General features: G+C 41.5%; 1 protein-coding gene across 1 annotated transcript in view; it reads left to right on the forward strand.

Annotated features, from left to right (window-relative positions):
- Window positions 1-6,398: 6,398 nt before the first annotated feature.
- SLAMF1 (signaling lymphocytic activation molecule family member 1) overlaps window positions 6,399-21,382 on the forward strand; it is a 33,290-nt gene continuing 18,306 nt past the window's right edge. The window contains exons 1-3 of the mRNA XM_081223991.1: window positions 6,399-6,586; window positions 14,724-15,065; window positions 16,992-17,276. Of these exons, the coding sequence (XP_081080117.1) occupies window positions 6,511-6,586; window positions 14,724-15,065; window positions 16,992-17,276 (703 nt within the window). The 5' untranslated portion in view covers window positions 6,399-6,510. The remainder of the gene's footprint in view (window positions 6,587-14,723; window positions 15,066-16,991; window positions 17,277-21,382) is intronic.

Here is a 21,382-nt window from a genome sequence, read left to right on the forward strand (position 1 = left end):
GACTCAGTCTACGAGGCCACCATCACCCTGATACCAAAACCAGACAAAGATGTCTCAAAGAAAGAAAACTACAGGCCAATATCACTGATGAACATAGATGCAAAAATCCTCAACAAAATACTAGCAAACAGAATCCAGCAGCACATTAAAAGGATCATACACCGTGATCAAGGGGGGGTTATCCCAGCAAAGCAAGGATTCCTCAGTATATGCAAATCAATCAATCAATGTGATACGCCATATTAAAAAATTGAAGGATAAAAACCATATGATAATCTCAGTAGATGCATAAAAAGCTTTTGGCAGAATTCAACAATGATAAAAACTCTCCAGAAAGTAGGCATAGAGGGAACTTACCTCAACATAATACGACAAACCCACAGCCAACATCATTTTCAATGGTGAAAAACTGAAACCATTTCCACTAAGATCAGGAACAAGACAAGGATGTCCACTCTCACCACTATTATTCAACATAGTTTTGGAAGCTTTAGCCACAGCAATCAGAGGTAAAAAAGAAATAAAAGGAGTCCAAATCAGAAAACAAGAAGTAAAGCTGTCACTGTTTTCAGATGACATGATACTATACATAGAGAATCCTAAAGATGCTACCAGAAAACTACTAGAGCTAATCAATGAATTTGGTAAGGCAGCAGGATACAAAATTAATGCACAGAAATCTCTTGCATTCCTATACACTAATGATGAAAGACCTGAAAGAGAAATTAAGGAAACACTCCCATTTACCATTGTAATGGAAAGAATATCTAGGCATAAACCTACCTAAGGAGACAAAAGACCTGTATGCAGAAAACTATAAGACACTGATGAAAGAAATTAAATATGATACAAACAGATGAAGAGATATACCATGTTCTTGGATTGGAAGAATCAACATTGTGAAAATGACTTCTACTGCTCAAAGCAATCTACAGATTCAATGCAATCCCTATCAAACTACCAATGGCATTTTTCACAGACTTAGAACAAAAAAATTTCACAATTTGTATGGAAACACAAAAGACCCCGAATAGTCAAAGCAATCTTGAGAAAAGAAAAACGGAGCCAGAGGAATCAAGCTCCCTGATTCAGACCATACTACAAAGCTATGGTAATCAAGACAGTGTGGTACTGGCACAAAAACAGAAATATAGATTAATGGAACAGGAAAGAAAGCCCAGAGATAAACCCACACACATATGGTCACCTTATCTTTGATAAAGGAGGCAAGAATATAGAATGCAGCAAAGACAGCCTCTTCAATAAGTGATGCTGGGAAAACTGGACAGCTACATGTAAAAGAATGAAATTAGAACACTTCCTAACACCATACACAAAAATAAACTCAAAATGGATTAAATACCTAAATGTAAGGCTAGACACTATCAAACTCTTACAGGAAAACATAGGAAGAACACTCTATGACATAAATCACAGCAAGATCCTTGTTGACCCACTTCCTAGAGAAATGGAAATAAAAACAAAAATAAACAAATGGGACCTAATGAAACTTAAAAGCTTTTGCACTGCAAAGGAAACCATAAATAAGATGAAAAGACAACCCTCAGAATGGGAGAAATATTTGCAAATGAAGCAACTGACAAAGTATTAATCTCCAAAATTTACAAGCAGTTCATGCAGCTCAATATCAAAAAAACAAACAACCCAATCCAAAAAGAAGACTTAAATAGACATTTCTCCAAAGAAAATATACAGATTGCCGACAAATACATGAAAGTATGCTCAACTTCACTAATCGTTAGAGAAATGCAAATCAAATGTACAATGAGGTATCACCTCACAGTGGTCAGAATGGCCATATCATAAAAATTACAAACAATAAATGCTGGAGAGAATGTGGAGAAAAGGGAACACTCTTGCACTGTTGGTGGGAATGTAAATTGATACAGCCACTATAGAGAACAGTATGGAGGTTCCTTAAAAAAGTAAAAAAGTAAAGTTAGAACTCCCATATGACCCAGCAATCCCACTACTGGGCATAAAGCCTGAGAAAACCATAATTCTAAAAGAGTCATGTACCACAATGTTCATTGCAGCACTATTTACAATAGCCAGGACATGGAAGCACCCTAAGTGTCCATTGACAGATGAATGGATAAAGAAGATGTGGCACATATATACAGTGGAATATTACTCAGCCATAAAAAGAAATGAAATTGAGTTATTTGTAGTGAGGTGGATGGACCTAGAGACTGTCATACAGAGTGAAGTAAGTCAGAAAGAGAAAAGCAAATACTATATGCTAACACATATATATGGAATAAAAATAAATGGTTCTGAGGAACCTAGGGGCAGGACAGGAATAAAGATGCAAACATAGAGAATGGACTTGAGGACATGGGGTGGGGGAAGTGTATGCTGGGACAAAGTGAGAGAGTAGAATGGACATATATACACTACCAAATAAAAAATAGATAGCTAGTGGGAAGCAGCTGCATAACACAGGGAGATCAGCTCGGTGCTTTGTGTCCACCTAGAGAGGTGGGATAGGGAGAGTGGGAGGGAGACCCAAGAGGGAGGGGATATGGGGATATATGTATTCGTATAGCTGATTCACTTTGTTATACCACAGAAACTAACACAAGAATGTAAAGCAATTATACTCCAATAAAGATGTTAAAAAAATAAAAGATTTTTGCAGAGGGAAGACAAAAACTGTTCAGTTTTTTCAAATTATTTTTCTGTGTCTATTAATGTGGTCATGTGATTCTTCTTCTTTATCCTGTTGGTATGATGGATTAATTGTTTTTCAAATGTTAAACAAGTCTTGCATACCTGGGATAAATCCCACTTTGTTGTAGTATATAATTCTTTTTGTACATTGTTGGATTGGAGTTGCTAATATTTTGTTGAGGATTTTTCTGCCTATGCACATGAGAGTTATTTGTCCGTGGGGTTTCTTTCCTTGTATAGTCTTTGTCTGGTTTTGTTATTAGAGTGAGTTAGAATATGGAAAATAATGAGTTCAGAAGAAATCCCTTTACATCTATCTTCTGAAAGAGATTCTAGAGAACTGGTATGATTTCTTCCATTAAATGTTTGGTAGAATTCACCAGTAAGTCCAACTGGAACTGATGCTTTCTGCTTTGGAAGGTAATTAATTATTGATTCAATTTATTTAATAGATGTAGGCCTATTCAGATTGTCTATTTCATCCTGTGTGAGTTTTGGCAGGTTGTGTCTTTCAAGGAGTTGGTCCATTTCATTTAGATTTTCAAATTTGTGGGCATGGAGATGTCATAGCATTTCTTTATTATCCTTTTAATGTTTATGAGGTTGGTAGTGATGTCCCCTCTTTCATTTCTAATATTAGTAATTTGCATCATTTTTTTTTCCTTATTTAGCCTGGCTACAGTTTTATCGATTTTGCTGACCTTTTCAGAGAACCACATTTTGGTTTCATTGATTTTCTCTATTGATCTCCTGTTTTCAATTTCATTTCTTACTGTTCTAATTTTATTATTTCTTTTCTTCTGCTAACTTCGGATTTAATATGCTCTTCTTTTTCTAGTTTGATGAGGTGGAAGCTTCAATGACTGATTTTAGTCCTTTATTCTTTTCTAATACATGCATTCAATGCTATAAATTTCTTTCTAGGCACAACTATTGCTATCCCACACATTTTGATAAGTAGTGCTTTCATTTTCATTTTGTTCAAAATATTCAAAACTTTCTCTTGAGATTTCTTCTTTAACCTATCTTATTTAAAAGTGTGTTGTCTAATCTCCACATATATTGAAGTTTTCCATTTTTTCTGTTGATTTCCAGTTTTACTCCATTGTGGTCTAAGAGCAGACATTGTATGACTTGTATTCTTTTAAATTTGTTAAGGTGTGTTTTATGGACCACCAAAAGGTGGTCTATGTTGTTGAATGTTCCATGTGCGCTTGAGAAGAATGTGTGTTCTTCTGTCATTGAATGAAGTAGTCTATAGATGTACATTTATACAGTTGATTGGTGGTGGAATTGAGTTCAATGATGTCCTTACTGATTTTCTGCCTGTTGGATTCATCTAGTTCTGATAGAGGGGTGTTGAAGTCTCCAATTATGACAGAGGATTTATCTCTTCCTCCTTGTAGTTCAAACAGTTTTGTCGCACATATTTGAAGCTCTGTTGTTAGGCACGTACATGTTAAGGGTTGTTATGTCTTCTTGGAGAATTGACCTCTTTGTCATTATGTAACATCCTTCTTTATCCTGATAACTTTCCTTGCTTTGATGTTGGTAGATCCGAGTTTCTAACCTTTATTATTTTCCTTCTCTATAAAGAACTTCTTTTAACATTTCTTACAAGTCAGAACTACTGGCAACAAATTCCCTCCATTTTTGTCTGAAAAAGTCCTTATGTCTCTTTCACTTTTGAAGGGTAATTTCACAGGGTACAGAAAATTATAGGTTGGTGGTATTTTCCTCAACACTTTAAATATTTTACTCCACTCTCAATTCTTGCTTGCAGTTCATTTTTTAAAGTTAAATAAATGTGGAACCATTTTGAAGACATATATTGTGACCTCACTTGCTCTTCAGCGACACTACTGACTGTATGCTGAATAAGATGATAGTTTTTAAGTACTAGAGAATATTTTCTCAATTTTTTATGCATTTCACAGTGATATGATGTTTTATTTCCACCACAGAGATACAATAGATGTAAATGTTCTCAAGAGCATAGAGGATAGTAAAATGTAAAAATATAAGAAGTAATGAGTTTTTATTCCCTTAGTTTTTGATATAAGTTATTTAATTGTAAGTTTATATAATTCAATTTTTAATAATGTAATGTTTATCAATAACCAGCTCATAAGATTTCTGATAATTTAACAATTGGCTCTCATGAGTTGGTACATGCTGGCTCCAGCACACCACTGGGTAGTGCTGTGGGGAGGAAAGTTGGATGTCAGGTGTTTGTGTGTGGTGGGGTGATGAGAATAAAGAGCACTTTCACATATATCACCAGTTCTTATTACCCTTGTCCTCTTAAGGAGGCCCATTGGAAAGTGCCTTTGACCTGTTAAAATGGACTTTAAAAATACCTGTTAAAATGGCCTTTCAATTTCCTTGTGAGCCAATAATAGCATCTTTCCCATGTTTCATATTTATAGCTTAACTTATGGAAAAGCACACGATCTTTCTTCTGTCAACTCTAGTCCCTTCTCCTCAACAAAAAATTAGTTACAAATTCTAAAATAAGGTGTCCCCTCCAAACACAGCACAGGACTCACTAAATTCTACCACAAGTACCCAGCAGAGAAATTGGGTTTCTGCCAGCTGACCCACCCTTGCCCACCCCCATCTCTCTGTGACTTTGGCACCAGGACCTGACTGCGTGGAGAAGTGTTCTCTGAAATTATGGAACAAATCAGAAGTAAAAGGTCCATCAGCTCATTAAAGGTCAGTCATCCAAGTTCAACTTTGAACTAACACATCCAAATTTGGGGTGGCCTGACACGACTACATCTTTTTATTTGTATAATAAGAGTAATGTACCAAAATGTTCATTGCAGCTCTACTTACAATAGCCAGGAGATGGAAACAACCTAAGTGTCCATCATCGGATGAATGGATAAAGAAGATGTGGCACATATATACAATGGAATATTACTCAGCCATAAAAAATGAAATTGAGCTATTTGTAATGAGGTGGATGGACCTAGAGTCTGTCATACAGAGTGAAGTTAAGTCAGAAAGAGAAAGACAAATACCGTATGCTAACACATATATATGGAATTTAAGGGAAAAAAATGTCATGAAGAACCTAAGGGTAAGACAGGAATAAAGACACAGGCCTACTAGAGAATGGACTTGAGGATATGGGGAGGGGGAAGGGTAAGCTGTGACAAAGTGAGAGAGTGGCATGGACATATATACACTACCAAACGTAAAATAGATAGCTAGTGGGAAGCAGCCACATAACACGGGGAGATCAGCTCGGTGCTTTGTGACCACCTACAGGGGTGGGATAGGGAGGGTGGGAGGGAGGGAGATGCAAGAGCAAAGAGATATGGAACATATGTATATGTATAACTGATTCACTTTGTTATAAAGCAGAAACTAATACACCATTGTAAAGAAATTTTACTCCAATAAAGATGTTAAAAAAAAAAAAAAAGATTTACCAGACAGAACCGCCCAGAGAGTCTTGACATCCCTTTCCAGAAGACAGCTAAGAAAGGGAGGGGGGAGCACATTTCTGCCCAAGGCTGGGGTTTGACCGAGGTGACTACACAGCTCCCTTCTCAGCTTTTGCAGTCTAAGCACCTGACTTTGACTTCTTGGGAACAACAGAGTGACTTAAAGCCTGAAAGGAGATGAGCAATCCTCGAGGCACAGGCAGAAAAAGTCCCAGTGAGACAGGAAGCCTACTGGTTCCTGATGCATAAACTAGACAGTAGAGGCAGCACTTGTCTGACAAAGAGCTCACTCTGCCGTGGCATCTGCGAGCAGCTGCCGGGCTCCTCACCAGGCTCCCTTCCCTCTCCTCACTGGCTGATGGATCCCAAGGGGCTCCTCTCCTTGAACGTCCTGCTGTTTTTCTCCCTAGCTTTTGAGCTGAGCTGCAGAACAGGTGAGTGCTCATCTGTCTGAGGGCTTGGGTCGCATGATTACCTACCAGGAATCAGCTGTAACCCATGGATGGAGAGAAGATGCAGGGGTGATGGGTTGTTTTTCGGCTGCCTCTTCCTCAGAGACTGACTCTGAGTTCTTCCTGCCTCTTTTAAAGAGGAAGGAACATTGTGAGTTACTGGGCTCCTGGCTTCTGAGGCTAAGTCCCACCAGTCCTAGTTTCCAAGGAAACCAGGAGCTCTGAGCCAAAGGCACTGGTCACATTCTAGACCAGCCTCTCTGGGTGAGAGGCTCCAGTCAAAGTCCTGGCTGAGTGGTTGGTTTTGTATGAGTATCCTTCTGGCAGAGACCCAGGCTAAGGGAATGAGCTGTAGGGATGGAGCTCTGGGAGAATATTACTCCTACAACCCTGTCCTGGATGGGATCCTCACATACGCAAGCAGACAAACGGAAAACATGCCCCACCTACATGAAAGGGCTGTAGTGGGAAGAGAGGGTAGAAGTGAAAACCCCAGGCACTGGTTGAGAACAGATAGTGGCCACAGTGTGGTCATACTGGTGGCTACTTTCCTGGAAGAGAAGGCTCCAAGGCAGCAAGAGGGGGAGAGGCCAGGATTTGGGGAGCCCAGGGCTGGTTACAGTAAGTGAGAAATGCAAATTGGAAATGCTCAGGGTCAGGACAGCTCCAGTGTAGGGCCAGACACAAGACAAAGTGTTTGGAGCTGGGCTCTGCTCCTGTCTTTCTGGTTTGCTGGTATTCTCTGCTTAGTAATAGCTGAGCTATGAGAAAAGGTGTTTGAGAAAGAAAAAGCCAAGCAAGGGGCAGACTTTGGGCTCACTATGGAGTGGGTGAGAATCTCCTTTCTGCTTAAATGCCTTGGGACTGTGGGAAGCAGTCTGGAGTGGAAGTGTCATTAAGGAAGGGGGGACTTCCTGAGGCTCCGGATGTTCTGTTCTTGGGGTTTTCAAGACCACAAATCCATTATGGACTTTTCTAGGAGAAGCCCAGAGATATGCTACGATTGTCAGAGGGGCTGCACTTGGGATCTGTCTTTTGCCAGATTCCCAGATGAATAGCACTTCCTTGGCCCCACTTTTCCTCAGAATCAGGCAGACCCATGGCTCTTGCTACCCAAGGTCTCAGAGAGCAATAATTGAACTGAGGGCTCAGAAAGCCAAACGGAACCACTTTAAGCCATCACAGGGAGAGTCAAACTTTCCTGGGTGCACCCCATTTGTGACTCCACCAATTTTGGAATTCTTCTTAGTGACTATCAGGCGTGATGGGTTTGAACAGTGAGCTGGGATTTTCTATTTCTGTGCTGGCTTGCCTCCTGGCCAGTCTGGCCCTGGTATTTCAGGTTCTGCTGACAGCTGCTGCACAGAAAGCTTTGGAGGTCACTGGTCAGTAAGAAACAGCCCAGCCCCACAGACATGTCTACCCAATCGGCAGTGTCTCCCTTCCTTGCCTTTGTCTTCTCTGAAATATGTACAAAAATTTTAGTGTTTTTATTTTAAAATAGGCACCCTTTTGTGAAACCCCAATGAAACCCAGATGGAAATGCTTTGCAAATGGGACAGGTCATTCATGTCAGATTCACCCAACCAAGAAACCCCATTCTTGTAAAATCAGTACCCACTCCCTTTCCCATCTCTACTCAGCTCGACTTACAATTCCCAGTCAAAACTGTAAAAATCAAAAAGTCCACATGTCCCTCCACCCAATAAAGTGAATTTTCCATTTCCCCCAATGATACATTTTTAATAGACTACATTTTTTTAGAGCTGTTTTGAGTTCACAGCAAAACTGAGCAGAAGGTGCAGAGATTTCCAGCTACCTCCACACATGCACAGCCTCCTCCATTATCAACATCCCCCAACTGAGTGGTGCATCTCTTACAACTGATGAATCTACCCCAGTGGGATTTTTTATTCCTTCATTCAGGTCTTCCTCACCTCCTTCACACACATGAGGGGAGAGGTGAGGGACAAGTGGGGGCAACCTAGACTTGGCCCAACCTTGTTGTTCACTGGCCCATTGTACCCCGAGATGCAGATCTAGGCACTTTCATCTCTCAAAAGCTTTAATACTGTGATATAATGCCACTACCTTCACTGTCTCCAGTGTTGGACTGGAAATCAGAACCTCAAGGCTATTTGGTTTTATCCATAGATTGCCTTTGAACAATCCCATTCAGCAACAGTCTACTAAGGACACACGATGTGGCTAGCACTATGTGAGGTGTGGGGGAAGTAAAATGAACAACCACAGCCTCTGCCTAGCACTTGACACAGTATCTGGTACATGAGAGCCCTTCCGTGAATGTTTGTTGAATGAATAATGATAGTATGTACAGAATCCTTGCTGTATACCAAACACTGTTGTAAGTGCTTTATGTGTATTATTAATTTAATTATCATACCAACCCTATGAGATATGTGTAGTTATTGTTACTTTATGATTTTATAAAAGAGGAAAAAGAGGCATAGAGTAGTTAGCAATTTCTCTTTAATCACCCAGCCTGACTCCAGAGGCCTGAATGAATGAAACTCGATAAGCTTATGTTTAAGGAGGAGGAGAATCCTAAAACTTGTTTCCAGGTCCCATGGTAAAAATTAGAATATGCTGTCTATAATTGAAGCATATGAGTTGATTTTAATTGAACTGAAATGAAGTATAAGAATTTTCAAAAGGTGAGAGAAGTTGACAAAATCAAAGAAGGAAGTACAAGGCGTATGGAGCTATTTGATCTGGAATTTGAAAAGTGGATAGAAACATCTTTCATCATGTAGCTTTCATTTAATCTTTTGTTAACTAGTTTGTTTATTGGAAGAGTATCACATGTATGTCTATAAAACTTCAACAGTGTAAAAGGGTACAGAATGGAGACAAATCTCCCTGCTATACCCCTCCCTACTGTTACCAGTTTCTTGCATATCTTTTTAAATATGTACATCAGGTAGGTTGGATTTTTATATAACTTGAAAAGAGTACTCTAGATGAAGGCACAGATGCAGAGGTAAAATGCTGTGAGTTTGCAGGGGGAACTGTAAGTGGCCTGTTGTACCTGAAACAGAGGTTTCATAGCTAAGGCACTTGCTTCTAGCTCCTCACCTGGCAAATAGGGATAAGTGTCTCCTTCATCTCCCTACATAAACAACTCTTATGGATGGTATAAAGATAAAGGAGAGTACATTCAGATTTTGGAGAGAGAAGAAATTAGACTCTGTTTTGTCATTTGTTCATTCATTCATTCATCTCATTCAGTTTTTTCATTCTCTCGGGCAAAAAGGATTTATTGAGTTCCTACCATGTCCCAGGTGGGTATTAAGATTACAGCAGTGAACAAAACAGACACAGTCCCTACTCTTGGAAACTTATAACTGAATAAGGATGACAAGCATTGAACCAGAGTTAAAAGTGTGTTGAGTGATACGAAAGGAGAGATGCAAAGTGCACTGGAAGCACATGGCAGAGAAACCGAATCTAAGCCAAGGGTCAAGGGCAGAGGTCTGAAGGACAGAAGGAGTTAACCTGGCAAATAAAGTGCAGTAACAGGCTTTCAGGCTGGGGAACGGTGAGGGCAAATATTCTAAGATAGAAAGACCCAGCAGCGTCAAGGAATGGGACTAGGAGAACAGCTGATAGGACTTCAGTTTAAAAAGGAGACTTATTAAAGACACATTATCTTTTCTTTGTAAGCCTAGATTTCCCATAAGAACTGTGAGCGCTCTGAATCCTACCTGAAAGAAATGCTGTGGCAAGATGCCCAATATCAGGGCTGGGCCAAAAATAATGTTATCATTTGGTAGAATCCCATTTTGTGAAAGGTTTGGCTAAATGCTACTGATTTCAGGAAAATATCCACGGGCCCATGTGAATCACTCTACTTTCTAAGTAGAATTGCCCTGGAAGGAAAGTGAGTTGGTGTTAACAGCTACAAATGTTTCCTCCAGACTCTCTTAGTAACCAGGGGCTGACTGAATCACAGACCTGTTGGAAAACACTCATCAAGCAGTAGGATGTTTCAGGAGCTGGGACTCTACTTGAAGGGTTTTATGAACCACTTTAAAGTCCCCACTTATTTTTCCACTCTTGCTTAGGTGGCAATGAGTTCACATACTCACTGCAGACCTGGCCACTCACACGCTTAGTTGCCACATCATCATTCTTTATGTGGGTTGTAGCGTGTGAGGGTCTCTTCCTGATGAAGTTTTGATTCCACTCCCTGTGACTGAGTCTGCCTAAACCACTCAGGCTTTTCTTCTCATCTGCCCTCTCTTTCTTTCCCTCTTTACCCTCTTCTTTTCTTTTTTCAAAAAAATTTTTTCTTTGATTTCTTTGTTTTTTTTTTTTTTTTTTGGCTACTCCCTGCCCCATCCTCTATTTCCTCTTCCCCCTGACTCCCTTCCAATTCCAAGCTTTGAAAACAACCATGGTGTAAAGAGTTTGTTGGGTTATATGGGCGGAAGGAAGGGGCACACAGGAGACACAGCAGGGTGGAGACTTATGGTCTAGGAATGGGTATAATTTCCATTTCTTTTTTCTCCATATTAAAATTGATCCAAAAAAATCAACAGTATGATGGCAATTCTCAACCTTGATTTGAAGCCCAGACTCCTTTGAGAGATGACATTTATGGCTATGCTCCCAGGAGAATGTACATATGCTTATTTATACCACTTTTGTACACAATTTCAGGGGGCCCATGTACCACATGACGTTTCTCCTTGCATGGATGGTTCTAGTTTTCTGTCATCCCTTTATTGGTAGAAGTTTAAGTTCAGGATTCAAGAGGTTACTCTCTTGGGTACTGTACCTACCACATTATCTGGACAGTCAGGCATCCATAAGTGTGGCTGGAAGGAATTCCAACATGCCCTCCAGTTTATCTTTATAAAAACAACAACACCAGCACCATGAACAGCAGTCCTTATCAAATCAATTAAGCAACAAGGGAGAGCACTCTGTTTCAAGAGTTGATGTATTGGCAATATGTAAAAGAGCAAATGCCTAATTGTCTTTCTCACTATTCCTTAATAATTATAAGTGTCAGGAATTCCCTGGCAGTCCAGTGGTTAGAACTCGGGGCTTTCATTACCGGGGCCCAGGGTTCAATCCCTGGTTGGGGAACTAAGATCCTGCAAGCTACGTGACATGCATGGCAAAAGAAAAAAAATACTATGTGTCAACCACTCAAATCCTGATTTTTCTTTTTTCCCAACCTCTGAATCTCTAGTCTGATATCAGCTGGGCCCTTTACAGGATCTCAGAGCATGTTGGTATCAAGAACATCTGAATCAGTTTGCCCAAATTTCCAACATCCATCTTAACCACTAGTTATTGTGTCTTTTCTAGGTGGCTGCATTACTTAGGCAGACAGTTTTATTGTACTCTTCTGACTTTCTTATCAACTAGAACAATTTGTGTTGTGCTTTCTCTGACTCATGCGCTCCTTCTTTTATGAACGTTAGCTTATGGTTAAGTTCAATTATTAAGTTCAGTCACCTATTGGGCAGAGCTAAATAAGAGAGGTTTAGTCAGGTAACATGGCTTTCAGCATTCATAAATTGAACAGGTATTTATTTAAAGCCTACTATGTGCCAACCACAGTTGTGAGTCCTAGGGACAAAACAGTGAACAAAATCAAATTCTTCCTCTTGAGAAGTTGGCATTCTAGTGTTAAAAAATAAAATGAATAATATATACAGTATAACATCAGACAGTGATAAGCACAACAAGAAGGGATAGGATAGATGTCAGAGCAGGTCTCTCAGAGAAGATGATTTTTTGAGCAGAAATCTAAAATAAAATGAGGGAATGAGCTCTTTAGATATGTAAGGGAAGAGATTGCCAGAAAGAGAGAGAGAGAACAGCAAATGCAAAAGCTCTGAGATGAGAATGTTCTGGATGAGTTACAGACCAGCCAAAGCCAGTGTGGCCATAGTGCAGTGAGGACAGGAGATGGAGTTGGAGAGGTACCAGGAATTGGGTTATTCAGTCTTTGAAGCAATAATAGGGACTATAGATTTTATTCTATGGGTGCTTAGAAAGCCCTGAAAAATTAAAAGCAGGAGAGAGACAAAATCTGATATAGTTTTAAAAGGTTACGCTGTCCATTGCATGGACGCAGGGAGATAAGTTGGAAGACAATGACAGGGCCAGGCTGGTGATGATGGTGGTTGAAAGTCCTGAGATGCCAGATATATTTTTAAGGCAGAGTCAACAGGATTGCTGATAGATTGAATGTGAAGTATCAGAGGAAGAAAGGAGTCAAAGATGATTCCAGTGTTTTGGCCTAGGAATTGTAATGTTGTTTACAGAAGGGGCTATAGAATCAAGTGTTCGTTTGCTAAGTTTGAGATGCCCTTTAGGCCTCCAAATACCAATACCAATTGGTGTAGTCAATTTGCAGTACTGTGAAGGGTTTGGGTAAGAGATATATCTCTGTAAGCATTCCAGAAACATGTCAAACTATGCAACTAGGTAAGTGTGGCTGAGAAAGAGAAGAGGTCTGAGTACTGAGTTCTGGGATGCTCCAGTCTTAGAGGTCTTTAAGAGCAGAAGGTTTCAGGCAAGGAGACTGAGAAAGGGCAGCCAGTGAAATAGGAAGAAAACCAGGAGAGTGTGTTGTTCCCCAGGCCAAATGAAGGCAGTGTTTCAAAGGGGGAATGTGAACTAGGCCAAGTGAAAGCAAGATGAGAAAGCAAGGATGAAGATGGAGAAGTGACTTAGTATCATGGAATATACGGTGACCTTGACAAGAGTGGTTCCAAGGAGTAGTAAGGAGAAGGCCTGTCTGGAGTGGGTACAAGGAAAAATAAGTCAGGAAATGGGGACAGAAGGTATAAACACACATTAAGGGACTTTGGGATAAAAGAAAACAGAGAAATGGGGAGGTGGCTGGGGATGGACCTGGGACCAGGGGAGGGTTTTTTTGTTTTGTTTTGTTTTTTGCGGTACGCGGGCCTTTCACTATTGTGGCCTCTCCCGTTGAGAAGCACAGGCTCTGGACACGCAGGCTCAGCGGCCATGGCTCACGGGCCCAGCCGCTCCACGGCATGTGGGATCTTCCCGGACCGGGGCACGAACCCGTGTCCCCTGCATCGGCCGGCAGACTCTCAACCACTGCGCCACCAGGGCAGCCCCAGGGGAGGGGTTTTTAAGATGAGGGAAATTACATGTTGGTATGTAGTGTGTTAATAGAAATAACCCACAACATACCATAACAATAACAAAGTTGATGACACAAGGGCTGGGGGAAGTTGCAGGAGGAAAGCCTTGAAGTGAGTGAGTGCTCCATGAAGGAAGAGGCTAGCCTTATCTGGGAGCAGAGACCATCCATCCAAGTAGGTAGGTTGACTTGGTGGTGGAAACAAATGGAAGTCCTCTTTTGTTTCTTCTCCTTTTTCAGTGAAATGAGAAGCAGGGTCATTAACTGAGGTTGTGGGGTGTTTTTTTTTTTTTTTTTTTTTTTTGGTTGTTGGCTCAGCTTTTTTGAAAAAGAGAAGTAAAATAATTTCTTGCCCTTGACATTGTTAAATATCTTAGCTTTTGGGGGAGTTAGGATTCCACAGTTTGAATATGAGGCTCATCTCCTCCTGGACTCCACATCCCTCAGACTTTTCTCTTTCCTCCTCATCTGAAATGATGCTTCTGTAATCTTGGTCTCTTGGGCTCACAAGCTCAGAATTAGTTTCAGTTACTCTCCATGCTTCATGCTATATATCCAATGGTGGTGGGAAGTCTGGCTGAAGAATTAATCCAGTTACTAGTTATATGACTTTAACAGTCATTTAACTTCTCTATGCCTTAGGTGCCTTAACTATAAATCTGAGTTGATAGAATTCCCTCCTAGATCAAAGAAACCCAGTGTCCTAATTAGTCTATACAGCTCTATAATAAGTGATTTTAAGATTTCCACTGGAGTTTTTGAATACTGAGAATATAGTGGGAAATACTGAGAATATAGTGGGATCCTCGTGACAGTTCTTATAAACTACTAAGGACCTGGCAACCCCAGGGATTGGCCAAGAGGAAGAGGGAGATCGTCCAGTCTATTATTCCTGATCCACAGACAGGATGTGAGTCTCAAAGGCTTCCATAATAAGGGACTTCATTCTCCTTCCTCCCGCAGGTGAGGGCTCAACGAATTGCCCAGTGATGATCCTTGGGCGGCTGGGAAGCAGTGTGCTGCTGCCCCTGACATCTGATGGGATAAGTAAGAGCATGAATAAGAGTATCCACATCCTTGTCACAATGGCAGAATCACCCATAGACACCATCAAGAAGAAAATAGTGTCTCTGGATCTGCGGAAAGGTGACTCTCCACATCATCTGGAGAATGGCTATGAGTTTCATCCAGAAAACCTGAGCTTGAGGATCCTGAAAAGCAGGAAGGAGGATGAGGGCTGGTACTTTATGAGCCTGGAGGAAAATGTTTCAGTCCAGCAATTTTGCCTGCAGCTGAAGCTCTATGGTAATGATGGTGGCTTCCCCAGTCCCCACTGGAGGGATGAGATAGTTCCTTGCCTAAGAATTTAGGCCTCTCTCAGAAGCAAAGGGTATTCAGAGCTGGAAGCAACTTGAAAGACATCTCAGTCCAGGGGTAAACCGTCCTTCAGGAAGAAGTTTTAGAAGTTCACAAATCTTTTTTTCATCCAAATTTCATGTTAGTGATAGCTGATTAGCACAAGTTACCTTTAACCCCATTTTCTTGGGGCTCCAGGCCCTCTTGCCTACAGTCCCGCTGCCTGTGGGCAAGAGGGCCTGGAGCCCCAAGAGTCTCAATTTACAAATAAGATTTTATTTGAAAAAAGGTGTTTTTTTTAATTTAAAAAATACCACTGATCAAGCTCAACCTCGCTTTCATAGATGAGGACACTGAAATCTAGAGATAAGTGGTTTGCACATTCCTACCCACATCTGCGTAGGTGGGTTCACTGCACTAGGAGTCCTGGGAGAAGGAGGGCTGAAATTCAGCCCACACACCACTCACCAAGCCCCGCATCCTGGCAGAGGATTGCATCTACCTGGTGGAAGGGGCATATTTTTCTCATTTAAACAAATGCTCTGATTATAAAATTGTTTAGCTGCAGAACTTAACTAGAACGTAGGTCCATCTAAATCTAAGGCCAGTGCATTTTTGAACTTCTTTAACTGCCAGCTCCTCTTGAACACACCCAGAGTTTGTCTCTTAAGTCCCAAGGCTCCCTTGAATTCCCAGAGATCCTGGCAGCCATGTGGGCTACGCTGCTTCTTCACAGTGAGTTTCTTATCTCTGAGGATGGGACAGGGAGCCCCAAACAGCCAACATTTCTTTAAAATCCTCAGGTACTGACAGGAGAGACAGAAATACCCTCCCTGCCCTTCCCCTGGCCCTAGCATTCCCTTCCCTCCAAACAGTGTATGCAGAATTCCCACAGCCCTCCACCAGGTATCAGGGTGTCCTGATCATTCCAATAGTGTTCCCGGGGCAAGACTGCCATGAGCACAAAGATTACACATGCATTTTCTAGAACAGTTCATTGCCTTTGTCACATCTTGTCTTTTATGATCAAATTCTTAACTTAGAAAATATGGTTCCTACAACCATGGTGTTCTTCTCAAGTCAAAGAGTCTGGATCTTGGAGTCAGAAAGATGTAGTTTCAGATCTCAGTTTGGCTGTTAGAAGCTGAGTGACATTATGTAATACACTCCACCTCTCTGGGTCTCAGTTTCCTCATCGATAAAATAGGAATAATTATAACTAGGTTCATAATTGTTGTGAAAGTTGTTGAAAAGATTAAAAAATATTATGAATGTGAAATTCTAGTATTATGCCTATCCTATAGTATGTACTAAATAAATAAGACTTTCCCTTTTACCTTGTCTATTTCACAACATTAGAGTGAGATAAGTTGGTAAGGCCTGTGGCTATCCCAATTTCAGACACCCTAAAGCACTTCCTATAACACACACACACACACACACAGAGTATAGATGAAATCTCACCAGTAAAAAGTCATTCTTTTAGATCTGGAAGGTAATACTTTAGCCAAGGACAGTTAAAACCCATGGGGGAGTTAGCTGACAGCAAACTCCACAGGTAGAATACAGGAGAGCAACCTAGATGAGGAACAACAGAAAGGCAAGGGGAACCCTAACAGTACTGGTTGGGGGGAACTAAAAGACAATTTTTTATTCTCTATTTTATCCCAAGGTGATCCTGGAAAGGAGTATGGGGGAGGGGCATATGAGAGAGGGATGGTGCGAAGCTGTAGGTCCCCACAGAAATAAATCACAGTGCAGATCCACAGGGAGGGAAAGATGCCATTAGGTTGCATTTTCTTCTAACAAGAAGGTTAAGTCAGCATTCCAGAGGATTCAGTTCAGTGATGGCTCCCTTCCTCCTCCTCCTGACAGAGCAGGTCTCCACTCCGGAAATTAAGGTGTTGAACTCCAGCCAGGAGAACGGGAACTGTAGCCTGATGCTGGCCTGCATGGTGGAGAAGGGGGACCATGTAGTTTACAACTGGAGTGAGGAGGCGGGTGCCCCCCTGCTGAGCCCCACCAAGAACTCCCACCTCCTGTATCTCACCCTTGGCCCTCAGGATGCTAACAACATCTACATCTGCACCGTGAGCAACCCCGTCAGCAGTGGCTCTCAGACCTTCATCCCATGGTCCAGATGCAGCCTTGGTTCCTCAGGTGAGTGCCCTTGTGGCAGCTAGTGTGACACATTAATGATATGGGCTCAGTCCCCACCTGGACCAATTGCTCTTCTTCCATAGCCATGGTCTTCACCTTGGGAACAACACTTTATATTTTCTCTATAGTTTGTAAAAGCCTCCCATGTGCATTCAGTGAGTGGTTACTCTTCATAATGACCAGGGTGGCATTATGCTCAGTTCACAGTTGAGGAGACCAATGAGAAACGATGGAGCCAGACCCAGAGCCCAGATCTCAAGTTGTGATCCTTCCTCTCCCCTCCTGCCATGGCACCAACCTGAAAGGCTGGTCGGGTGAGGGAGTGCATGTGGCAGGTCCTGACTCCCAAGCCCATGCTCTACTAATGGTGGGATGGTTCTACACCATCAATAAGAATTTATCAATCACCTATTCTGTAGGAAATTGGGAATAGATATGATAAATGACCTCTGCTCTCCATCAACATGTTATAAAATAACACATGAAACATGTGCTCAATAATGAAAAGCAGGAGGTAATAAAGGGCCACATTTCATGAAATGTACTGTGAATCCCATAGCAGGTCAGAGGGCCAGGGTAGTCAGTTCTCTGACTAAGACCTAGACTGTGAAGTTTGGGAAAATGGTAAATCATAGAGCACTTTATTATTGGCAAAGCACTTTCAACTGTATGATCTCTTTTGATCCTCACAATGGTCTTATCAGATAAGTGTTGTCATCATCTTCATTTCACAAATTAGGAAGTTTAAGCTCATAGCATGTAAGTGCTCTCCTCAAGTTTCTTCAGCTTATAAATGGTAGAGTCAGTACCTAAACCTAGATCTTCTGACTGATCTTTCTCTGGAAAGATAAAGCATCATTATTCTGTTATCAAAATGAATGAAGGGCTGATTAAGTAAGCTCATCTAACCACTTGAGATTGGAAACAGGATAGACCACTGAGCCTTTTCATTAATCGATCTTGTGCCCATGCCTCAGGTAGGTTCAGGGACAGAAGAACCAGGGTGCTGGCGCTGCAAGGTATTACCTGTGCTCTGACATTCTTCCCTCTGCATCCACTGGGAGGAAACAAGAGTCATTCCAAGGAGACTCCTGCCCACAGTAGACTTGGTGTATATGTGGAGGGCTTTTCCAGATGACCAAGGATCCAGGGACAGGGGAATGCAGCCAGGTCATGCCCTTCAGCATAGCATGTCCAGTCAGCGACTCCCCTGAGGTATTCCAGAGGGAATGCTGGGAAAATCTACCTGGTCTCTGCATCTGAGAGTTCGTTGGTGAGCCTAACCAACTGCCTGTTTCCTCCCCCAGCCATTCATGGCAGAGTTGGCCACCTGTCCACCCACTCAGTGTGTCTGCCTGCTTGCCCACCTTGCACACAAGTCACATTCACAGGCTCCTCCTCCAGTTCAGACCTCTCTCTCTGACCACAGCTATTCAGAACGTGCTGGTGGGATCAAGAAAGCAGTCTTGCATGAGTGTGGAGTTTACGGAATGTGGCCCCAGTTGTCCTAGATCCAATATTACCCTTTTTACTCACAAGGATAAGCCACTTAGACTTAGATTCTTTATCTAAAATAATAACGGCTAAAAGGTCTTAATTGTTTACTATGTGTCAATATGTGGCATCTCATTTAATCCTCCCAGCAACCAAATAGTATTAGTATCCCCACCTTACAGATGAGGAAAGAAAGATATGGAAATGTCACACACAGAGCAAGGGGCAGAGCTGAGTTGTCTGATTCTGAAATCCTCATAGGTACTAGTGGAACAGATAATACACTTTTTAAATGCCTTATAAATCATAATAAAAATGTGTGTTTTTCCCTCAGTGCTGAGGAAGTAGTAGCCCTCACCCCTGCACAGCCTTCTCTGGTCGTAGCAACCCTTTTAGAGTAAAGACAGGGAGCCAAATGTTTTACCCTGACCCACCTCAGAAAAGAGGAATAATTTTCTTCATGCTCCTCAATATAGTTTAATGAGAATTTAATCAATGTTTTCCAAAGTCTTGTCCATAAAGCTTCGGGTAGAGGCACTTAGCTCAGGACATTCTTAAGAAACATATAGGGACTCCCTGGTGGTGCAGTTGTTAAGAATCTGCCTGCTAACGCAGGTGATACGGGTTCAAGCCCTGGTCCGGGAAGATCCCACACGCTGCGGAGCAACTAAGCCCATGCTCCACAACTACTGAGCCTGTGCTCTAGAGCCTGTGCTCCGCAACAAGAGAAGCCACCGCAATGAGAAGCCCGTACACTGCAACAAAGAGTAGCCCCCGCTCGCCACAACTAGAGAAAACCTGCGCACAGCAACGAAGACCCAACGCTGTCAAAATAAATTAATTAATAAATTAATTTTTTTTTAAAAAGAAAGAAACATGTAAAGGTACTTCCCTGGTGGTCCAGTGGTTAAGACTCTGTGCTTCCACCGCTGGAGGTGCAAGTTTGATCCCTGATCAGGGAACTAAGATCCCGCATGCCATGCAGTGCAGCCAAAAACTAAAAAAAAAAAAATTTTTTTTAGGTACTCTTAAAAAAAAAACATGTAAAGATGCTGTTACCCATCTAAGTCACTTTGAGGACCAAGTATGCCCTAGTGTGACCAGATTTACTGGGTATGGAGCAAGCTTTTGTGAGATGGGGAAGGACAAGAAGAAGCGGAAGCATGGCACCATGGGGAAGCCTGTCAGGACCTCAGCTCAGGCATTAAGAGAAATACCCAGCAGCCACTGCACTTTCCTGGGCCTCTGTTTCATTATATGTGAAATGAAAATGGTGAACTAGTGACATTCTTTCCAGAGTAAATATTCTATGATTCAGTTTGTATGTACCTGAATAAGAAATGCTAATAAAGCGTTACCAAGGTATATTAGTTTGCTAGGGGTGTTGTAAAAAGATGCCATAAACTGAGTGGCTTATATAACCAAAATTTATTGTCTCACAGTTCTGGAGGCTAGAAGTCCAAAATTAAGGTGTCGGCAGGGTTGGTTCCTTCTGAGGGCTGTGAGGGAAAGATCTGTTCCAGGCCTCTCTCCTTGTCTTGTAGATAGCTGTCTTCTCATTTTGTCTCTTCACGTTGTCTTCCCTCTATGTGTATATCTGTCCAAATTTCCCCTTATTATAATGACACCAGTCATGTTGGATTAGGACCCACCTGTACTTAGTTTGCTAGGGTTGCCATAACAAAACACCACAGACGAAGTGGCTTAAATAACAGAAATTTATTTTCACAAGTTCTGGAGGCTAGAAGTCCAAGATCAAAGTGCTGGCAGGGTTGAATTTTTCCTGAGGGCTCTCTCCTTGGCTTGTAGATGTCTACCTTCTTGCTGTGTCTTCACACAGTCTTTCCTCTCTGGGCATGCTCATCCGTAATGTCTCTTAGCGTGTCCAGGTTTCTTCTTCTTATAAGGACACCAGTAAGACTAGATTTGGGTTCACCCTAATGACCTCATTTTAACTTGATTACCTCTGTAAAGGCCCAGTCTCCAAATAAGGTCACATTCTAAGGACTTCAACATATGAATTTTTGGGGAAACACATTCAACCCGTAACACAAGTAAAGATCCCCTCCCCTGCCTCCAGGGATGGGGAACCACAGCATGTCAGAAACAAATCACACAGCTAGTTTGTGGCATGCCGTTTGCAGTATACCAGGTTGCCTAAATATGAAAAACAGAGTTTTGTTAGTTCATTGATTCGTGTTTGCAAATGAATGTCACTAATTTTTAAAATACTGTGCTTAGTTTGACAAAACATTTACTGAGTTCTATGTTCTGAGTTTACTGAGTTTACTGAGTTTACTGAGTTCTACTATGTTCCAACATTGTGTTAGGTGCTGAGAACACAAAGACAAAAAAAGACACAGTCCTTGCCCTTAAGGAATGAATAGTTCTATAAATAACTAATTATCTCAGGTCTGGTAGTGCAACAGGTGCAAAACAGAAGTATGTGCAAGTTAACCAAGAGGAGGGAATGATTGACACTATCTCAGGGAATCAGAAAGAGCATCACAGAGGATGTGACATAAACAAAGTTTTGAAGAACAAGTAGAAATTACCCAAGAAGATAAAAGAAAAACATTCCAGGAAAAGGAAAAGGTAGATATAACTGGGAC

Source organism: Mesoplodon bidens (genome assembly GCF_964165515.1).
Source record: "Mesoplodon bidens genome assembly, chromosome: 2".
NCBI lineage: Eukaryota > Metazoa > Chordata > Mammalia > Artiodactyla > Ziphiidae > Mesoplodon > Mesoplodon bidens.